The sequence below is a fragment of the Typopeltis vanoorti genome, chromosome 11 (genome assembly GCF_054136105.1).
Source record: "Typopeltis vanoorti isolate ZY-2024b chromosome 11, IOZ_Tvanoo_1.0, whole genome shotgun sequence".
Classification (NCBI taxonomy): domain Eukaryota; kingdom Metazoa; phylum Arthropoda; class Arachnida; order Uropygi; family Thelyphonidae; genus Typopeltis; species Typopeltis vanoorti.
The window spans coordinates 1,978,851-1,997,094 of NC_143559.1; the positions used below are offsets into that span (position 1 = coordinate 1,978,851).

The 18,244-nt window shown below is 35.5% G+C and overlaps 1 protein-coding gene across 1 annotated transcript in view; it reads left to right on the forward strand.

Moving 5' to 3' along the window:
• LOC150101268 (SMAD family member 3-like) overlaps positions 1 to 18,244 on the forward strand; it is a 330,032-nt gene that overhangs the window by 60,175 nt on the left and 251,613 nt on the right. The window contains exon 2 of the mRNA XM_090400197.1: positions 10,116 to 10,309. Coding sequence (XP_090256323.1) covers positions 10,116 to 10,309 — 194 coding nt within the window. The remainder of the gene's footprint in view (positions 1 to 10,115; positions 10,310 to 18,244) is intronic.

Sequence of the window (18,244 nt, forward strand, 5' to 3'; positions counted from 1 at the left end):
ACTGGAAATTACAGGTACAAATTGCCTCACATAATCGATACATAAAAACGTTGTATTTTTCAAGTTGTTCCAACTGGCGTGCCATTGTTTGTTGCAATTGTGCGTGCAAGTTCACGTGAACGCCAATATTGAATAACTGCAGCATGGCTATCTGGGATGTTATAACTTAAATTATTATTTAAGTGGACCGGGTTCAGTAGGATTTCCCTTGATTCTACGATTTTTCTTTCAAACTCATCTTCACAGCGAAAAATATTTTCTGATCTATTCCAGCATACAGAGTGGCTTTGTTGGTCATCATTAGGATTATTTGAAAAAAGAACATGACTGGATAACGCAGTTGCATGAGATCTTTTGTATGAGATGTCTCTCTTATGCTCTTCTATGCGTTGTTCAATAGATTTGTTAGTTTGACCAAAGTATGGGATATTGCAATCACACCACAATTTATATACTCCAGGGTACTTAAGGTTGTGATGAGTAGGTTTTGGATGGCTGATTAGAGAGCTGATTTTTGGAAGTGTGGTGAAGAAGGTCCTGATATTATATTTTTTAAGGACTTTAGCTATTTTCTTAGAGACTGTGCTAATGTATGGAATAGAGATGCTACCTTTAAAATTAATAGTCTCTGTTGTGCACTGCTTAGGAGGGTTCAGAAGAAGTTTCTTAATTGTTTTTTCAGAGTATCCATTTTGTTTAAAAATAAGAGTGAGGTGATTCATTTCTTTTTGTAGTTCATCTTGTTCATTTAAGAGAGAACGTGCTCTGTGTCCTAAGGTAGATATAATTCCAAGTTTTTGTGGTGGAAAATGATGAGAAAGATTATGCAGATATCTATTGGTATGCGTAGGTTTTCTGTACATAGAGATTTTTAATCTTTCAGAGTATCGTGTAAGCATAACATCCAAACCCTCCTAAGCAGTGCACAACAGAGACTATTAATTTTAAAGGTAGCATCTCTATTCCATACATTAGCACAGTCTCTAAGAAAATAGCTAAAGTCCTTAAAAAATATAATATCAGGACCTTCTTCACCACACTTCCAAAAATCAGCTCTCTAATCAGCCATCCAAAACCTACTCATCACAACCTTAAGTACCCTGGAGTATATAAATTGTGGTGTGATTGCAATATCCCATACTTTGGTCAAACTAACAAATCTATTGAACAACGCATAGAAGAGCATAAGAGAGACATCTCATACAAAAGATCTCATGCAACTGCGTTATCCAGTCATGTTCTTTTTTCAAATAATCCTAATGATGACCAACAAAGCCACTCTGTATGCTGGAATAGATCAGAAAATATTTTTCGCTGTGAAGATGAGTTTGAAAGAAAAATCGTAGAATCAAGGGAAATCCTACTGAACCCGGTCCACTTAAATAATAATTTAAGTTATAACATCCCAGATAGCCATGCTGCAGTTATTCAATATTGGCGTTCACGTGAACTTGCATGCACAATTGCAACAAACAATGGCACGCCAGTTGGAACAACTTGAAAAATACAACGTTTTTATGTATCGATTATGTGAGGCAATTTGTACCTGTAATTTCCAGTTTGTTTATTTAAATAATTCAATGTTTATTAGTATTCCTTTCCTTTATAAATACCTGAAGAAGGCTGCTATATGCCGAAACTAGTAGTATTTATCATTAAAATCTTTATATGTTATCTCGGTCTTGGAGTCATTAAATCTATTTTTTGAAATGTATAACAACAGAGTAAAAACTAATCGCCACATATATATATATACATACACACACGTGCATGTACACATACACACATGGTGGGCTCCCCTATCCGCCACCCAGGGGACGCGCTCTCTAGGGGTTACAGGGTCCCCTGAGAGGCTAAATAGCCATAAAAATAATAATTCTAAAAGTGCTTTTTTGAACTAGTTTTATAATTCTTTTCAACATGCCAACTCATGGTATTTTATTATCGAAACAGTGGAGATATGGTGCATGATTCTCTATTGATCTATATAGATCATGAAAAAAAGTAGCATTAAACTTTTTAAAATTCAAAATACTCTTAAATAGATCCAGTACAGGTTTTCAGGATTCCTTAGCTTAATCTAATAACTGCTGCAAAAAATTTGGCATGAAAATTTGCAATAAAAAGACAGACATAGAGAACAAGTAAAAACATTGGAACTATTTAGGCCATTTTTAGTGAAAATGGCAAATTAAATATGGAAATACATATTTCCATAAGCAGAAGTGGTATGGTGAGGAGACAAATGAATAAATTTTATACAGAATAAGAGAAGTAAGTCAATCACTGAACTAGCTGTTTACAAGATGGTGTTCAAACCAATACAGATTTGAGAGTTGGGTTAGGAGTAAAACAGTTGATCAAAGACTAAGAGATCTGAGATTAATTAAAGGAGAACAGATGTAAGTTAATTAAAGGAGAACAGATGTAAGGATCATAACAAAAATGAAAATATTGGGAAGGAACTTGACATAGTAAGCGCTCAGGAATCTGTAAGCAGCTGATCTCTGATGGTGTGATAAGTGACTTAAACAGAATGAGAGATGGAAAAAAAAATACAGTAGGTATTTTATGCAGGGATGGCAAATAAAAGAAACAGAGGATGACCAAGTTTTTGTGTATTAATTCAGTTAATGTTGGCTGTTAAGATGCACCAAAAATGTTTGTCTGAAATAGGCCAAACAGCTTTGATGCATCTTAACAGCCAGCATCCTAAAATAAACTTCACCATAGAAAAATAAAATAACAATAGTCACCCCTTTTTTAGATACACTGGTGATGCAACTTGCTAATGGCTCATTATCTTTCTCCATCTACAGAAAACCATTACCCTTCTCAAGAGTATGGCATCCTCAAAACTCTTACTTCAAGCCAGGGCTGTGTATTTAAATGACACGGCTCTTGAAACTGGGCTTAAAAGGACCTTCGCAACACCTTTTTAGCCAATGCTATAGCCCATATAAAATAGATATATTGCATGTAACCCTCCACCCCCCATCAAGATCACAGAAAAAATAGCCACAGTTCTTTGCATATATCATCTCCATACCACTTTCAAACGTTTCAACTAGCTATATGTTCTCCTAAAGATTGACTACATCCTCTTGAACATCCAGGCATGTATAAAGTTCTTTGTGCTTGCAAGTTAGTCTACTTTGGACAGACTTGTAGATTGCATTGAAACAATGGAGAACTTGCCTTGAAGAACATAAAAATTATATCTGAGATCTGTATGGCAAGTTGGATTGGCAGAACATGCTTTGGATATTCCTTCACATAGAAGATGGGAAAAAACATCTTTATTATATAGAAGTCGTTACAGGTCTGAGAGGCTATTCTTAGAATCCACTATCAAGCATTCTCCCAACCTCAACAAATATGGTTGCATTTAATTACAAAAGATCTGGGGGGGAGGGACTATCATTTTAAGACCAAATAGCCAGACTTGAATTAACTTTGTAGTTATCAGACCCATAGAGGGTGCCATATGTGAGGATATTAGGTGTCAGTTGTAACTGATACTATAATTACTTGTACAAAAACAAGCAACATATTAGTGAGTTTAATAATATTTTTTTTTCCTCTTGGTGTTATACCACTAAGCTTTATTTTGGATGTCTACAAAGAAAAGCCTCTCAGTTTCATGAAAAAATTGAAATTATCTGTGGGTTAGGTGGTGTGAAATATGTTGAAGTGTGTAAAATGTTCTTTGTCCTCTTCAATAGTATCAACATTGCGAAAGAATAGTTTTCATGTTGGCACAGGAAAACAATGCAACTGGAAAAAAAATTAGTAAGTGAGACCATTGAAGCATTGCTTTAATGGTTCACTATACAAAAGTGCTGTATTCTCATAAGATGGTCTGATCTTTCAGACTTAAGCAGAAAAATTTGTTAAACAATTTGGACATGATGATTTTATATGTAACAATAGTTGGCTGGATTGATTTTAAAACTGGCATAAGGATGTTATGTTAGGTTTTAAAAAGACTGAAATGTTTTCTCTTGAGAATGCAACACTTCTACAGACGTAGGATACACCAGGAAGCATAAGGCTAACTACCTTATCCTTGCGTACAGTTGCAGTTAACTGAATAGAAAACCCTTGACACCTCAAGATAAAATGAGAGAAAAAGAAAGAAGAAATCATATTTGTCATTAATTAATATTGTTTTTAATTATGTAGAAATAAACTGTTTAGTGTTAAGTGTGTAGTTTTTAAATTGTGAAAATAAACTTAATAGTAAGCTTATTGTAGTTTATACAAGCTGATCTTGTTTTGTTAATCAGTTTTCATTCTTTCAATGTGTTCTCCATTTATGTTTATATTTTTTTTTATTACTGATTCATGGTTTAATACATTTTCTTCATTTCTTTTGTGATTGAATAGAGTATATTTTGCAGTTTTTCTCAATTTTATTTCAGCTGTTATTAATCTTCATTTATCATTTTATTTTATTGTTCAGATTTCATTTCCATACAATAGGACAGGTAGAGCTAATGTATTGTATACTTGTAGTATGGTTTGTTTTTGAACTAGGTTAAGTTTAAATAGAGTTAATTACACCTGTTAAAAAATATTTTACAATTTTAGGATTAAATTTTTCATTTTCTTTAATGAATTCACCTGTTCTAAAATTATGTAATCTAATACTATTTTAGTTCTTATTGGATCTTATCCTTTACAGGCCATTGTTTTTGATTTTTCTGTTGATATTATCATTCCATAATCTTTGGCTGTTTCATTTAAATTTAAAATATCTTTCTCTGAGTAATATTTGGTCATCAGCAAAAAGGAGTGTCATCAGCAGTGGAAATTTTTATTCCATTTTATTATGACTAGGGTGACTGTGGTGAGATGAGGCGGAGAGCAAGGATTATGGATGATATGCTGGCTGAAATGTATGAGGAGATGGGAGTACAGTTTGTTAATGTGTGGAATGAGTTTGAAGGAAGAAGTGAACTGTAGGGGAGTGATGGACTGCATCTTGAGTGGTTATGGTGTGAGTTGCTTGGAGAGACTGCTGCTGGAAGGTAGAGAAGTGAGAGAAAATGAATCAGATCAAGTGGGAAATGATGTGGAAGAGCAGGAGAGATTGAAGAAGTGGTTATGAATGAGGAAGTGAGTGGTATGATTATAGACAATGAGAGAATAGGTGTGCAAGAGGAGCAGGGAAACAGGAAGGGCTCAGGGTGGACAGGAGTACGCAGCGTGAGAAAGGGGAATGCTCCGAGAGGAGGTGAGAGCATGCGTAGACAGGAAAGAAATGGGATGACCTGGGATCAAGAGGAAACAGTTGGAATTGAAAAGGGTTTTAAAATGATTAAGCAGAAAGGGAAATGGCCCCAGTCGAGCATGGAGAGATCACATCGAGTGAGTGGTATCAGTGGAACTGGCTGTAGATCCAGAAATAAGCTGTTGTGTTTGTATACAAATGCTAGAAGTATAAGAAACAAGGCAGATGAAATGGTTGCATTAATTGCGTCTGTTCACCCAAAGATGGTCGGAATAAGTGAGACATAGTTGGAAGAGGACGACATCCTGACAGGAATAGAGATGGAAGGTATGATATGTTTCGTGAGGATAGAAGGGGTGAGAAGGGAGGGGGAGTGCTATTGATGATAGAGAAAGAGTTATGTCCATACAAAGTAGAGATGCAAGAGGGAAATAGTGCCAGTGGTTTTGAGGCGGTATGGTGTGAGATAGAGGTGAATGGAATCAAATACTTGGTTGGATGTTGTTATAGACCACGTAATGTGGATGGTGGCGATAATGAAATGTATAATCAAATTAGTCAAGCAAATAAGAAAAGGGTGATCGTTATGGACAATTTTAATTATGGCAATATGGACTGGAATGATGAGATAGCAACTGGAAGTAATGAAAATGAGTTTTTTGAGGGATAACTACATCAGACAATATGTAACAGAGGTCACGCCAGGATTGAGGGTCTTGGATTTGGTCATCTCATCAGAGGATGTAATTATAAATGAGGTGTCAAATCATCCACCAGTTGGTGAGAGTAACCATGAGGTGATTACCTGGATGGTTGCCAGCAGTGTGAGGACCTCTGTGAGAAAAGGGTATATGTGGAACTACAAAGGGGGGGGGGGTGATTATGAAGAGCTCAGGAGACAACATGCAGGGACTGTAGCATGGAATGAGGAGTTATCTGGAAAAGAGATCAATGCAGCTTGAGGGATTTTCAAAAACTGTCTAGTAGATGCAATGTCTAAGTGTATTCCAAGGGTGAGAAGGTTAAATAAGGTAGGTGTGAGAAGGATGAATAAAGAGATTAAGCATGCGATACAGAGAAAGAGGGCATTGTGGAGGCAGCATAAGAGAAGTGGAAATAACCAATTCCATGAGGTCTATAAAGACCAGGCAAGGAGGGTGACTTGGTTGGTGAGGGTAGCTAAAGAGAGGTATGAACAGCAGTTAGCTAATGAAGCCAAAAAGAATCCTAAGGAAGTCTTTCGATATATATAGCCAGCAAAAGAAAGAATGATTATGGAAGGATGATATTGATAGGAGAAAATGGTATAAAGACAGCTGTTGAAGAATGTGTGGTGGAGACAATGAGCATTTCATAAAGATCTTTCAATCTTGTGAATGTGACTTCATGGAGAGATTGAGAGCAGTAGATGATGGGGAGGAGAGACTGACTGTAAGTGAGCAAGAGGTGTATGGGGGAGTTGAGTAAACTAGATGTTAATAAGGCTGTGGGACTTGATAATATATCGCCAAGTATTCTGAAGGAATGTTCAGGGAGTTGACACCTGTCTTGACATATTTTTTTAATACGAGTCTTGCACTCAGTCAAGTCCCTAAGGAGGGCAAGGTTGTGCCACTTCATAAAGGAGGTGATCGAACTCAAGCATCAAACTATAGGCCTATCTGTGTGTCAGGTGTTGTGGTTAAGTTGTTGGAGAAACTTGTGAGAACTAGGATCCAGAGTTGGAATGCTTCCTAGGACATATACAGTAATGATATACAGTAATGTACTTAGATTTCGCAAAGGCTTTTGATAGAGTACCTCATGATAAATTGATAGTCAAACTAGAGCAGATGGGGTTGGATATTAGATTAGTGCACTGGATTGAAGACTGGCTATTTGATAGGTATCAACAAGTTGTGTATGTGGGAGCAATATCCAGAAAAAGGAAAGTCACTAGTGGAGTGCCTCAGGGGTCTGTTTTGGGGCCATTACTGTTTAACTTGTATATTAACGATATAGGTGAATATTTGGATGGAGATATTCAGTTGTTTGCAGATGATGCAAAGTTGGGACGAACCATGAAGAGTAGTGAAGATGTTGTGACCTTACAAGAAGACTTGAATAAATTGAGTGATTTGGCACGGAAATGGAGATGTGAGTTCAATGTTGCAAAATGTAAGGTTTTAAAATTTGGAAAACAAAGATGGGATGCAGAATTTATGCTTGGTGAGGATATATTGTTGGAGGTAGAGGAAATGAGAGATCTGGGGGTGATAGTGGATAAGGATCTGAAATTTAGGGGACACATCACCAAAATTGTGAAGACAACACAAAGGCTTCTGGGAATGATGCGGAGGACACTGATGTGTAGCAGTAGGGAGATTCTTGTTCCATTGTATAAGGCTTTGATTAGGCCACACATGGACTATTGTGCCCAGATTTAGTCACCTGGTTTTCAGAAGGATGAAGAGATGTTGGAAAGGGTCCAAAGGCGATTGACTGAGGTAGTTTCTGACCTCTGAAATGTTGAGTATGAGGAAAGATTGATAAGATGTAATTTGCAGAGTCTGGTGGACAGGAGGAAGAGGGGAGATATGATAGAGACCTATAAGTTGGTAAGAGGTTGTTATAGGATCAATGCTGGAGAAGTTCTACAGAAAAAGTGGGAGAACCAGAGGTCATCCCTGGAAACTGTATAAAGAGGGAGTAAGGGGCAGGTTTTTTTCGTGTAGAGTTGTGAATGATTGGAATGCCTTGCTTGAAAGTGTGTCTACAAGGAGTTTGAATGTGTTCAAGGCACGGTATGATGAGCTGTGTGTGTGATAAAAGGACCTCCCAGATGAGTCTTTGATTCCATGAGGTCTTGGGGTAATAATAATTATTTACTTTAGATAAACATTAAAAAGAGTTGCTGGAAGCAGACATCCCTGTCGGACTTCTTGATTTATCTTTCTTGGATATGATAGTTCTTAATTTAACTGCACAACTGGCCATATGGATAAAATACACACTCCTCATACACTTCGTATCCATCGTAACCTTTATGTCTATAGACATCATGGCTGGTTGGGTGGTTAATCTTATTTATATTTGATTATTTTCATATATACTCATGATTGCTTTTAAAATATTATTTAGTATTTGTCTTTCTTTTAATATGTTAAATAAAATACTACTTTTAACTTTATCAAATGCTTTTTCAAAGTCAATAAATGTAATATGTGTTTCAAAATTGTATTCTCTTCTTTTCTCTATTATTAATTTTAAGCTAAAGGCCAGGTCTACACATTATTGTCCTTTTCTAGATCCATTTAGTACTTCTAAACTAAAGCTTTCAGAATTTATTTAAAATTCTGCTATATATTTTGTAACAGGAATTTAGAATACTTATACCTGTATAATTTTTAGGGTCATCTCTACTACCTGTTTTAAAGATAGGGATCACTATAGCTTTTTCCATTCTATTGGTGGGTTACTTGAATAGATTTTATTTAAAAATGTTTCTTTGAACCTTATTCCTGCATATATATATAATTCTGAACCTAACTTATTTTCTCCAGGTGATTTTCCATTTCTTGTTTCTTTCAGGCTGATTTCTAATTCTTTAGTTATTTCCTTTTCTTTAAAAGTTTGCCAGTTATCTTTTTTTAAAATATTTATTTTTCCACAATTCTGTATAGAAATTTAGAAATTCTTCTCATTTCAATTTGGCGTTTAATTTTACATTTAGTACCTGTGCTTAAATGTTTTGAAATCTTATATGCATTGGGTCATATTTTATATAAATCGTGTTCTAAATTAGAAACAAATTTGTTCCATGATTCCTGTCTTTTTCTGACTTCTTTTTTTAGCTATGACTCTTATTCTTTTATATTCTGTTTCATCTTCTAATCTTTTACTGCTTAATCATTTATGATATGCTTCTTTTTTCATTTTGATTATTTCTTTGATTGTATCATCCGATATGTTCAGTTTTTTCTTTTTATCGAATTTTTTGGTCTTTACTAAGCTTTCATTTGCTGCTGTATTTAGTGTCATTTTTATATTAAGCCATTCTATTTTTATTCATTTTGTTTTTTATCTAAATATTGTTCTTTGTTCATGTAGCTATTGTATATTTGTGTCATTTAATAATCTACTTTTCATATAAACAAATGTTTTAAATTTTCTTTTTGTTCTTGTTATTTTAGCCATTTAGGGGGCTAAAAATAATTACATTTTTATAATTATTTTTTCTCTGTAATACGTTTCTTTTGGAATCTGTTTTTATAGTTATTGAGAAATTCAAAGTGGATTCAATTCAATGATATAGTGAGTAATGGTTATTACAAGGAAATTTTGTATTAAATTTCCTTGTTTGTATTAAATTAAATTTTAATTATAATGAATGTTTTGTTGCAGACTTTTTATCCTTTTTTTAGAGCTTTGCACTTGGTAATGGTTATCCTTAATTAACGAACTGGCTGGAATAGGTTACCAAACACTTCTAATGAAAGTTCAAAGCAAATGATATTGCATAAGTTGAATTTCTTTAAAAAAAAAAAAAAAAAAAAATTATTGTGGCAAATCTGCCATTACAACAAATTATTCCTTTTGGTTCTTATGAGTTTGCTATAGTAAACATTATAGTTTTATGTGGTCTGTAGATATATTTGAACATTCCACGATTTTCAAAATTACTTACTGTTAAACTATTAGTACTTTGTATAATAATGCAATCTTTAATATTTTGCTTGTAATAAATTTCAGTCTTATTAAAATCTAAAACAGTATTTTTTTTTTTTTTTTTTTAATAACGATATACGTGGTTTTCAGCAAAAGGATTAAAATGCATCTGATGGCTAAGTTTATATCTAATATTGGCTTGAAATTTTATAAGTAGCACAAAATTTTGCAGATCGCTGGATGGAAGACTCCAGGTATCTCATCGCAAAGGCCTTCCTCATGTAATATACTGTCGACTCTGGCGATGGCCTGATCTTCAGAGCCATCACGAGCTGCGAGCGGTTGAAAATTGTGATTTTGCTTTCAATTTGAAGAGGGACGAAGTCTGTGTTAATCCATTTCATTACCAAAGGATTGAATCGCCAGGTAGTATGACTGTTCTTTTCGTTACATTTTAGTCTTCTTAAATTGATGTTTAGGAAGACTTTTTTAATTCTTATACAAATGCTTGTTTTACAAGTTTTATAACTTTTTAATGCATTACAGTTAGGTGTTGTTGGTGATTAAACTTAATACATGTTCACTGTATTAAGAAAAACTGAAGATGTCTCACTGACTGAGAAAGAATATTGGAAGCATTAAAATTAGTTTTTAATCCTTTCCTAGTGTTGTCAATACTCCATTAAACCTTCAACATGATGTCCTCCCAGCACTTGAGCCTTAACACATGGGTAGTAAGAAAAAATCAAGGTAAGCAGGAATGAAATTAAAATAAAATTCTCATTATTTAGTGCTGACATACAAATAAGATCTGATAAACTTTTGTCATTAAAAGGGAGGGAAAATGCCTTAGCACGTTGATACGTACACTTATCGGGATATGCTCTTGAATTCTTCAAGCTGAGTTTCCATTATGTTTTCCTCATATTTGATTGAGTTCATTTACATCAAAAATCCAAGACGTACTTGCGTGAAACCAAATATGTAATAAACCAAACAATTATAAATAATTAGAATTCAAGATTTCAAATGAAGTTAGATTGTGATGAGAAGAGTTTTTTTTCCTCTCTTAATACTGGTACAGTCCCATTCACAAAAGATTGTACACTTATATCATGTTTGATCAGAATAATAGCTACTTTATAAATCCTGTTATACAGTCATGACCATTGTTCAGCTGAATTTATATGTGTACTTTTGAAGTGTAACAACATAATGATATTCATGTGGTAAACATACTGAATAAAAATAAGCTTTCGATCAGTATAGATGTTCTAGATTTCTGACATGGATTCCGTTCTTACGATCCTGTTGTAAGTTGAAAATCAGTGTATGAAATGAATCAAGGATATGTTTAACAGTTAACATGACTGAATGCTAAATTATGTTTGTTATATTTTCAACTCTTTGTTCCCAGTGAAGCGCGGTTAGCCTAGTGGCTATGCGCTCCTCAACCATATGCCTGAGGAAGGAGTGTCCTAGGTTCGATTCCCGTCGGTGACGTGAGGAGCCGAAGGATCTTCCTCAGCCATAGCCAAGTTAGCCAGTCTTGGGCGTGGACAGCAGGATTTTTTCCCCAGTTTATTCTGTGGTTTTTCATCTCACAAAGCAGGCAAACTGGCCTTGAGAACTCAACACTACAGGCCATAGGGTACACCGGGGCATAAGGCTGACCACCTTATCCTATAAACGGAGTAAGGTCCGATGATCAATGGACCCTCGACACCGCAAGGTAAAAGAGGGTATAAGGAAGATGATGATGATGATGACAAATTATAATATAAATTTACTGTATACAGTACTGTAATAGTGAAACATGCTTCTCTGCACTTACCAGTTAAATAATCAGATGGAAACACATGGAACAACACCAGTTCTTCAAAACTTCTACTTTATTAATTGGGCAATTCATGGAGGTCAGAAAAGGCTAGGTCATCAACAGATTTTTCAAATTCAGGCATTGCATCAAATCATTCTGATGATTTGCCATATGTACAAGTGGGAGATTTTAACTCTTCTTCAGGAGGTGGGTTTCTCATACTTTAAAAATATGTGCATTAAATCCAACTGAGTGTGCATACATGTGTAGAGGCTTAAGTGCTGTGAGGACATCATGTTGGAGGCTTAATGGATTGTATACAGCACACAGAAAGGATTAAAACAGAATTTAATACTTCCTATATTTGTCTCAGTCACTGAGACATCTTCAGGGATTACAAAAAAACTGATGTAGCATATACACTAATACCACACAATACTAAGCTCAACCACTTGGGTGACTCTAAAGTCCTATCTAGGTGGAGCACCATCTAAGGGCAGTTTTAGGTTCCTGGAATATAAGGTGAGCTCTCTGAGGTGATCTCTGATTAGTGTGCATAAATTTTTTTTCTCCATAAATTCTTTGTAGCCATTAATTGCAGCTTGCATCATACTTGACTAATTGCAAAATCTTTCTATGATGGGGTCAGTTTTCTCCAACAACTGAATTGCCTAAAGAGAGGTGCTTCTGCCAGTTTTATTACTACAAACATTTATTTTGGGTCTCTTCTACATTTTTTTCCCTTCTGCAACTTTTTGCACTTTTATCTCTGGAAGAACTTGAGCTCTTGTTTCACAGCTTTCACTTGCTGCTCTGCTAGCAGCACTATTGTGTCACCAATCTCTTGTAAGGATTTGTCTTTGTCAAATCTTATGTATGAACCTATGAATATTCTAGTCTCCATAGCTTACTTAGTATATAGAAGAAGCCCTTTGGTCAGGAAGACCCTGGTTCGATTCCCGTCAGTGATGTGAGGAACCTTTATCTCGTCTCTTTTGACAAAAGGTGAGTTAGCTGGTCTCTTATGGCTGAAGGGGTTTTTCGTCCCCCAGAACAGCAAACTGTCCCCGTGAACACACACATGGATTATAGCCATGAATACGTCCCAGCCATATACCTGTCCTGAGCTCAGGTAAAATGGGGGGGGGGGGAAGCAATGATAAATTACCCTGTAAAAATCTCACCAGGAGTACTTTGTGGACAATGCCGACAAAGTCGCCTGTGGTTGGAAACGACTGAAAGTGAAAACCAGAACAGATTAATATTGTACATATAATCCTATGAATACTTTCAACAGTTTTTTTTTTTTCTCTGAACAACTTTCATGCACTCTGTCACTTTACTCCATGCTGCATCTTGAAGAGAGATTTCTTCCAACTTTGTCTAAGGGCTTTCTCACCCTCAGCCAGCAACAATAGGCTGAGCAAAAGTGTTTATTAAATGAATACTCTTGAAGGCAGCAACAACACCCTGATCTATGTGTTGCAGGAATGAGGTAGTACTGGGTGAACTTGTTGATGGGATGGCTGTTTGTAAGTACAAGTGGTCATAAGTCGAGGACAGAATTATGACATACTGGAAGTATGTATGCTTCTAGTATGTAGTGCTAATAGTTAGGAGAAACATGATTGAAAGATGGAGTCAGTGCATTGATGATGAATGAGACAGTTATAGCAAACGTGTATATTCAACAGAAGTAAGACAAAATACCTTAGGAATCTTTACACTTATCACAAGATTGGTACTATTTTTTAAAAAAAATTTCAGAATCCTTTTTTGTTCAGCATCCCTTTAAGCTTTGAATATCCGGTGTCTTTATATTTAAACTTCACTAATCCCATCCAGGTTCTGATCCCTCACCAGTGCTGTTGGTTGCAACAAATGTTCCCTCTTAGCTGCTCACACCTGTCAAAAAGGGAGTTCACCCTCCTAGTAACTGCAGTGCACAAAATTTCTGCATTCAGAATTTCTAATTTACAGTCAATAATTTTGAACTTCTCTAAAATCAAATTATATGATAAATCATACTTCTCACATATTTTTAGTAATTTGCCCAATTCCTCCATTCCAATATTCCTATCACCCATTCCAACTTAATATACTCTTTCAGCCTGCACTGTGTGGGTTAATTGACATTGATGTCAGCGAGTTATAGAGGTACACACCTTTTGTTTAGAATGTCTACTTTCTAGACAGTATAGTCAGTGCAAACAGTGATGGATTTTTGTATCAACACTGATTTAAGCAAATTAATTTAGTTTCCAGTCTTATAGGCTAGACAAAAAAAAAGGACAACATTAATATGAATAATGTTACATTAGCAGTTTCAGTATATTAAACTTAAGGTGATATGCCTTTTCACTACTTGTACATGGGAAATATAACTTCTGCATTACTTCATCTTTGGTATCTCTTCTAGGTCAGGCTTCCACTGAGACCTCAATAAAGTAAAGGTTGAAACTGGTCTGGGTAATGGTTTTTCCTATAATGCATTATACACATTTGAAAGGATGTTTACATCCTTTCAAATGTGTTTATACCACAATATTAAGTATATCCGAAACTATTGCCATAAAATGCGATGGTAATTCTATCAACGCCCACCACCCCTACCTAATTTCCGAATGTTGGACGTTCCAAAACTTACAAATTAAGCCACGCCTCCGGCCATTTAGCGACAACAAATGCCCAAATTTGGCATATACATCTTACAGCCTTGACATAGCCCTACAGTCATTCCCACAAAGTTCCAACGATGGTCAGACGATGACCGAAACGGTCCACACCCCGTAAACCCTTGCCCCAGTTTCCACATAAGGATACCCTTCCCCTTCTTTCCTCCCCCCCCCTCTGCCCACAACAAAATAATATATATATATATTATTAATAGTAACCCGGGTTCCCAAACTTATTTCCCGTGTCTCAAGTACAACCCCATGTTCTTTCCCTCTCTTCCCCCCCCCTTTCAACAAGAGCTTGGATTTAGAAGGCATCTTTAAACCAAAATCAAGGTATGTACATAATTTTTCCACATTTTTTATTCTGCCATAATTGCCTTCCACACTCGCCCGTAATGCCCTAAAATATATACATACCCCTTTTGAGTTATGTTAGCCAATGTATTAAATATAAGGGACACTCCTATACAAAAACAGGCTAAAATAGCCGTTAATTATATTAATTAAGTATACTTTTGTATACTTAATATTGTGGGATACAAAGCATGCGTTAAGGCTGAAGTAGTAAGAGAAACACATGTTAGAGGCTTAATGGAGTGGAGCAGCACTGAGAAAGGATTAAAAATGTTTCTTCCAATATTTCACCTTAGTCATTGAGATATCAGGAGGTACAATATCTACTTGTGAACTATAATCCGATGAACAGGATTAAGATAAAAACTTCAAAAATGAAGTCTGTCACTTCTTGGTCATCGGACACTGTTAAAAAAAAAAAAAAAAAAAAAACTATTACCTCATTACACCCGTTCTCCCAGAATATACGGTGTTCCCAAGGTACACAAACATAACGTTCCACTTTGGCCAAGAAATTACCTAGCCAAGAAATGAGTGTAAACACTCGAGGAGTAGGTAGGTTATTCCCCCCCCCCCCCATATGAAGAACACACAACACTTTATATAACCAAAATTAAAAACATAGCACTCGGCAAAGACGATTTATTAGTAATTTTTGACGTTTCTGCCCTTTTCACAAATGTCCCAAAAAGTGACATAGTTCTTCTCTTACAGAACAAATTCTTGCCTAACATTACCGCTCTCTATGCCCACTTGCTACGTTCCATTTACTTGATATGGCAATAGGCTCACCACTATTCCCCATCCTCCAATTGCTAACTTTATATGGAAGCTTTTGTACAACGTGCTGTAGATTCTTTTACTTTAAAGCCCACAGTTTGGCTTAGATACACTGATCAAGTTTACGTTATCTGGCCACATGGCAGCCAAACATTAAAGACCTTCCTCACCTGAACAAACAATATGAGCGGATACAATTTACTATTGAAATTGAAAATCAGAACTCGCTTCCTTTCCTGGATACACTAGTCGCACATCTTCCTTCAGGCTATCTATCCTTCACTGTCTACTGCAAGCCTACACATACTGGCCAATATATACATGCTAACGCATATCACCACCCTTCGCACAAACTTGGAGTCATTAACATCCTCAGCAGAGCTATAACAGTTTGCTCTAATGAAGAAGCTCTTAAACAAGAATTACAAATTATTAACAAATTAATAAATAATAGCTATAGCAAAAATACTATCATTAAAGTTCATAAAACTTCATCAAAAAATACATATAATATAGATTACAGTAAAACCATAGCTATCCCATACGTTAAAGGGCTATCAGAAAAAAATACATAGAATTCTACACCATTTATAATCTTAATGCCACTTTTCAACCACCTTTAAAATTCAAAAACATATTCAACTCCTCTAAGGATCATCTCCCCCCCCCCATTCGCTCACCCTGAAGTTTGTCGTAACTTATCTTAAACTGGTGAAACTGGACGTACAATCCTTATCCATAAAAAAAAACACAAACAACACATTAAATTTAACAATTTTGGTAAAGTAGGCCTCACAGATCATGCTCTTAACACCCTACACCAAATCGATTGGAAAAGTATATGTTCTTTACATCATACAAAAACTTGGTATGAAGGGAAATTTAAAAAAGCCTGTGAAATTTTGATTAACCATCCTAGTCTTAACAACAGTGGTGACATAAAAATCCCAAGAATTTGAATGGCACACACACTCAGCCCACTTAGTTCAAAGTTTTCCAGCAAACCTCTACTTTTAGGACTCAGAAATCATTTTGGCTTTTATTGGCAACCATCCATACTGTTTTGTTTTAATTTATATGTATACTTATGTGAGTAACTTTGTGTAAGCATGTGGCTCTCTAGCTTAATTTATTTTTGTTACCAAATAGATAATAATAACAGGACTTTAGTGTTGTTGTAAGTTTTTTTTTTTTTTCCCTCCCACCAAAGGTCAGGCCAATAGTTTTAATGGTTGACCAAATCAGTGTAACGTTAGCATACCATATAGACTGTAATGCAGCTTGTTTCTTTGTATATATACGTGCAAATGGGGACCTTAATGTGAAAGTCGAAACATCGAATAATTATTTTGGTTTTTATTAAACTGAAGTTCTACTAACACAGTAGTTTCCATAATTTTTATGTTGGATTGAATAATTAGTGTTTCCCCTATTTTGGGAAGATAATGTAACCATATTTATTCAAAATTAAATTGATTTCTGAGAGCAGCTATAGATTCCAAAAACAGTCTTTCTCTTCTAAATTTATTGCATTGGGTCATGGTGGTCTTTCTTCCATCTGATGCTATGAATTGTATCAAAATCATGGTCTGTAAGGTCTGATTCACCATAGTTTTGACTACAGATGTTGGCTGATCTTCCTGTCTGTTCATAGTAGGCCAACTTGCAGGAACAGGGCACTCCTGAACAAGGCACCTGGAGTATATAAATATTCCAGGCAGAGAGAGAGGAGGGAGATGATCTTTAGATGGATAAGGGTAGCAAGTTTTCAATGGGACTTGAAACCTGTGCAGAGATTGTATTTCTTTACAATTCTGGCTATTTTTTCTGAAAAGGCTTGGACATAGGGGGATGATTGCATTACTAAAATCTCTCTGAAGTGAAGATCAAGGACTGGGGGAAGGATTTATTATTATGATTTTGTTAAGTTAATTCAATTGGTTAATTTTTTAAAGATACTGTATTGTTGAGAAGGGTGGTGTGATGGGAAGGTTTGAATGTATCTTCCTCTGCGAGTGAGCTTCCTATATACTGAAAAGGACAGGTTACCATTATGTAGGCACGTTAACAAGGTGTCTTGAAAGGCTAAACTATTATTAGTTTACTTTACTATAGTAAACTGGATTCTAGGGCAAAGACGATTAAATGGAGTAATGTGTGTTTTGGCCATGAGGCCGAGTGGAGAACACATCCACATATCTTAACCAGATAGAAAGTTTGAGAGGGATTGAGTCGAGGTTTTTTTTTTTTTTCCAAAATATTCTGTAAAAAAATTTACAAGGTGAGGTGTTAGAGAAGGAGAACCCATAGAAGTACCCTCTGTTTATAAATTTTGTACTTCAAGAGAAATATCTGTAATGGATATCAAAGGAAAAGAGGTCAGTGATATCAAGAGGAAAAATTTTTACATAATTGAAAATAATAGTTTAGCCTTTCTTAGACATCTTGGCAACATTCCAAGACAGGTTATTACCCAATGGTAATAACCTTTCCCTTTCAGTATACAGGAAACTCACTCACACAGAATGATACATTCACATACTTTCTCATTCCTGTTCCCCCAACAATATGGTATCATTAAAAACACTAACCAATAGAGCCTATAACCTTTGTGCCGAGTACTCTCTTACAGCAGAACTTAATCATATACACCATCATCATCATCATATTCCTGCCATGTACCCTCAAGGGGTGTACAGGATATGATAGTACTACATGAAAAAAATTACA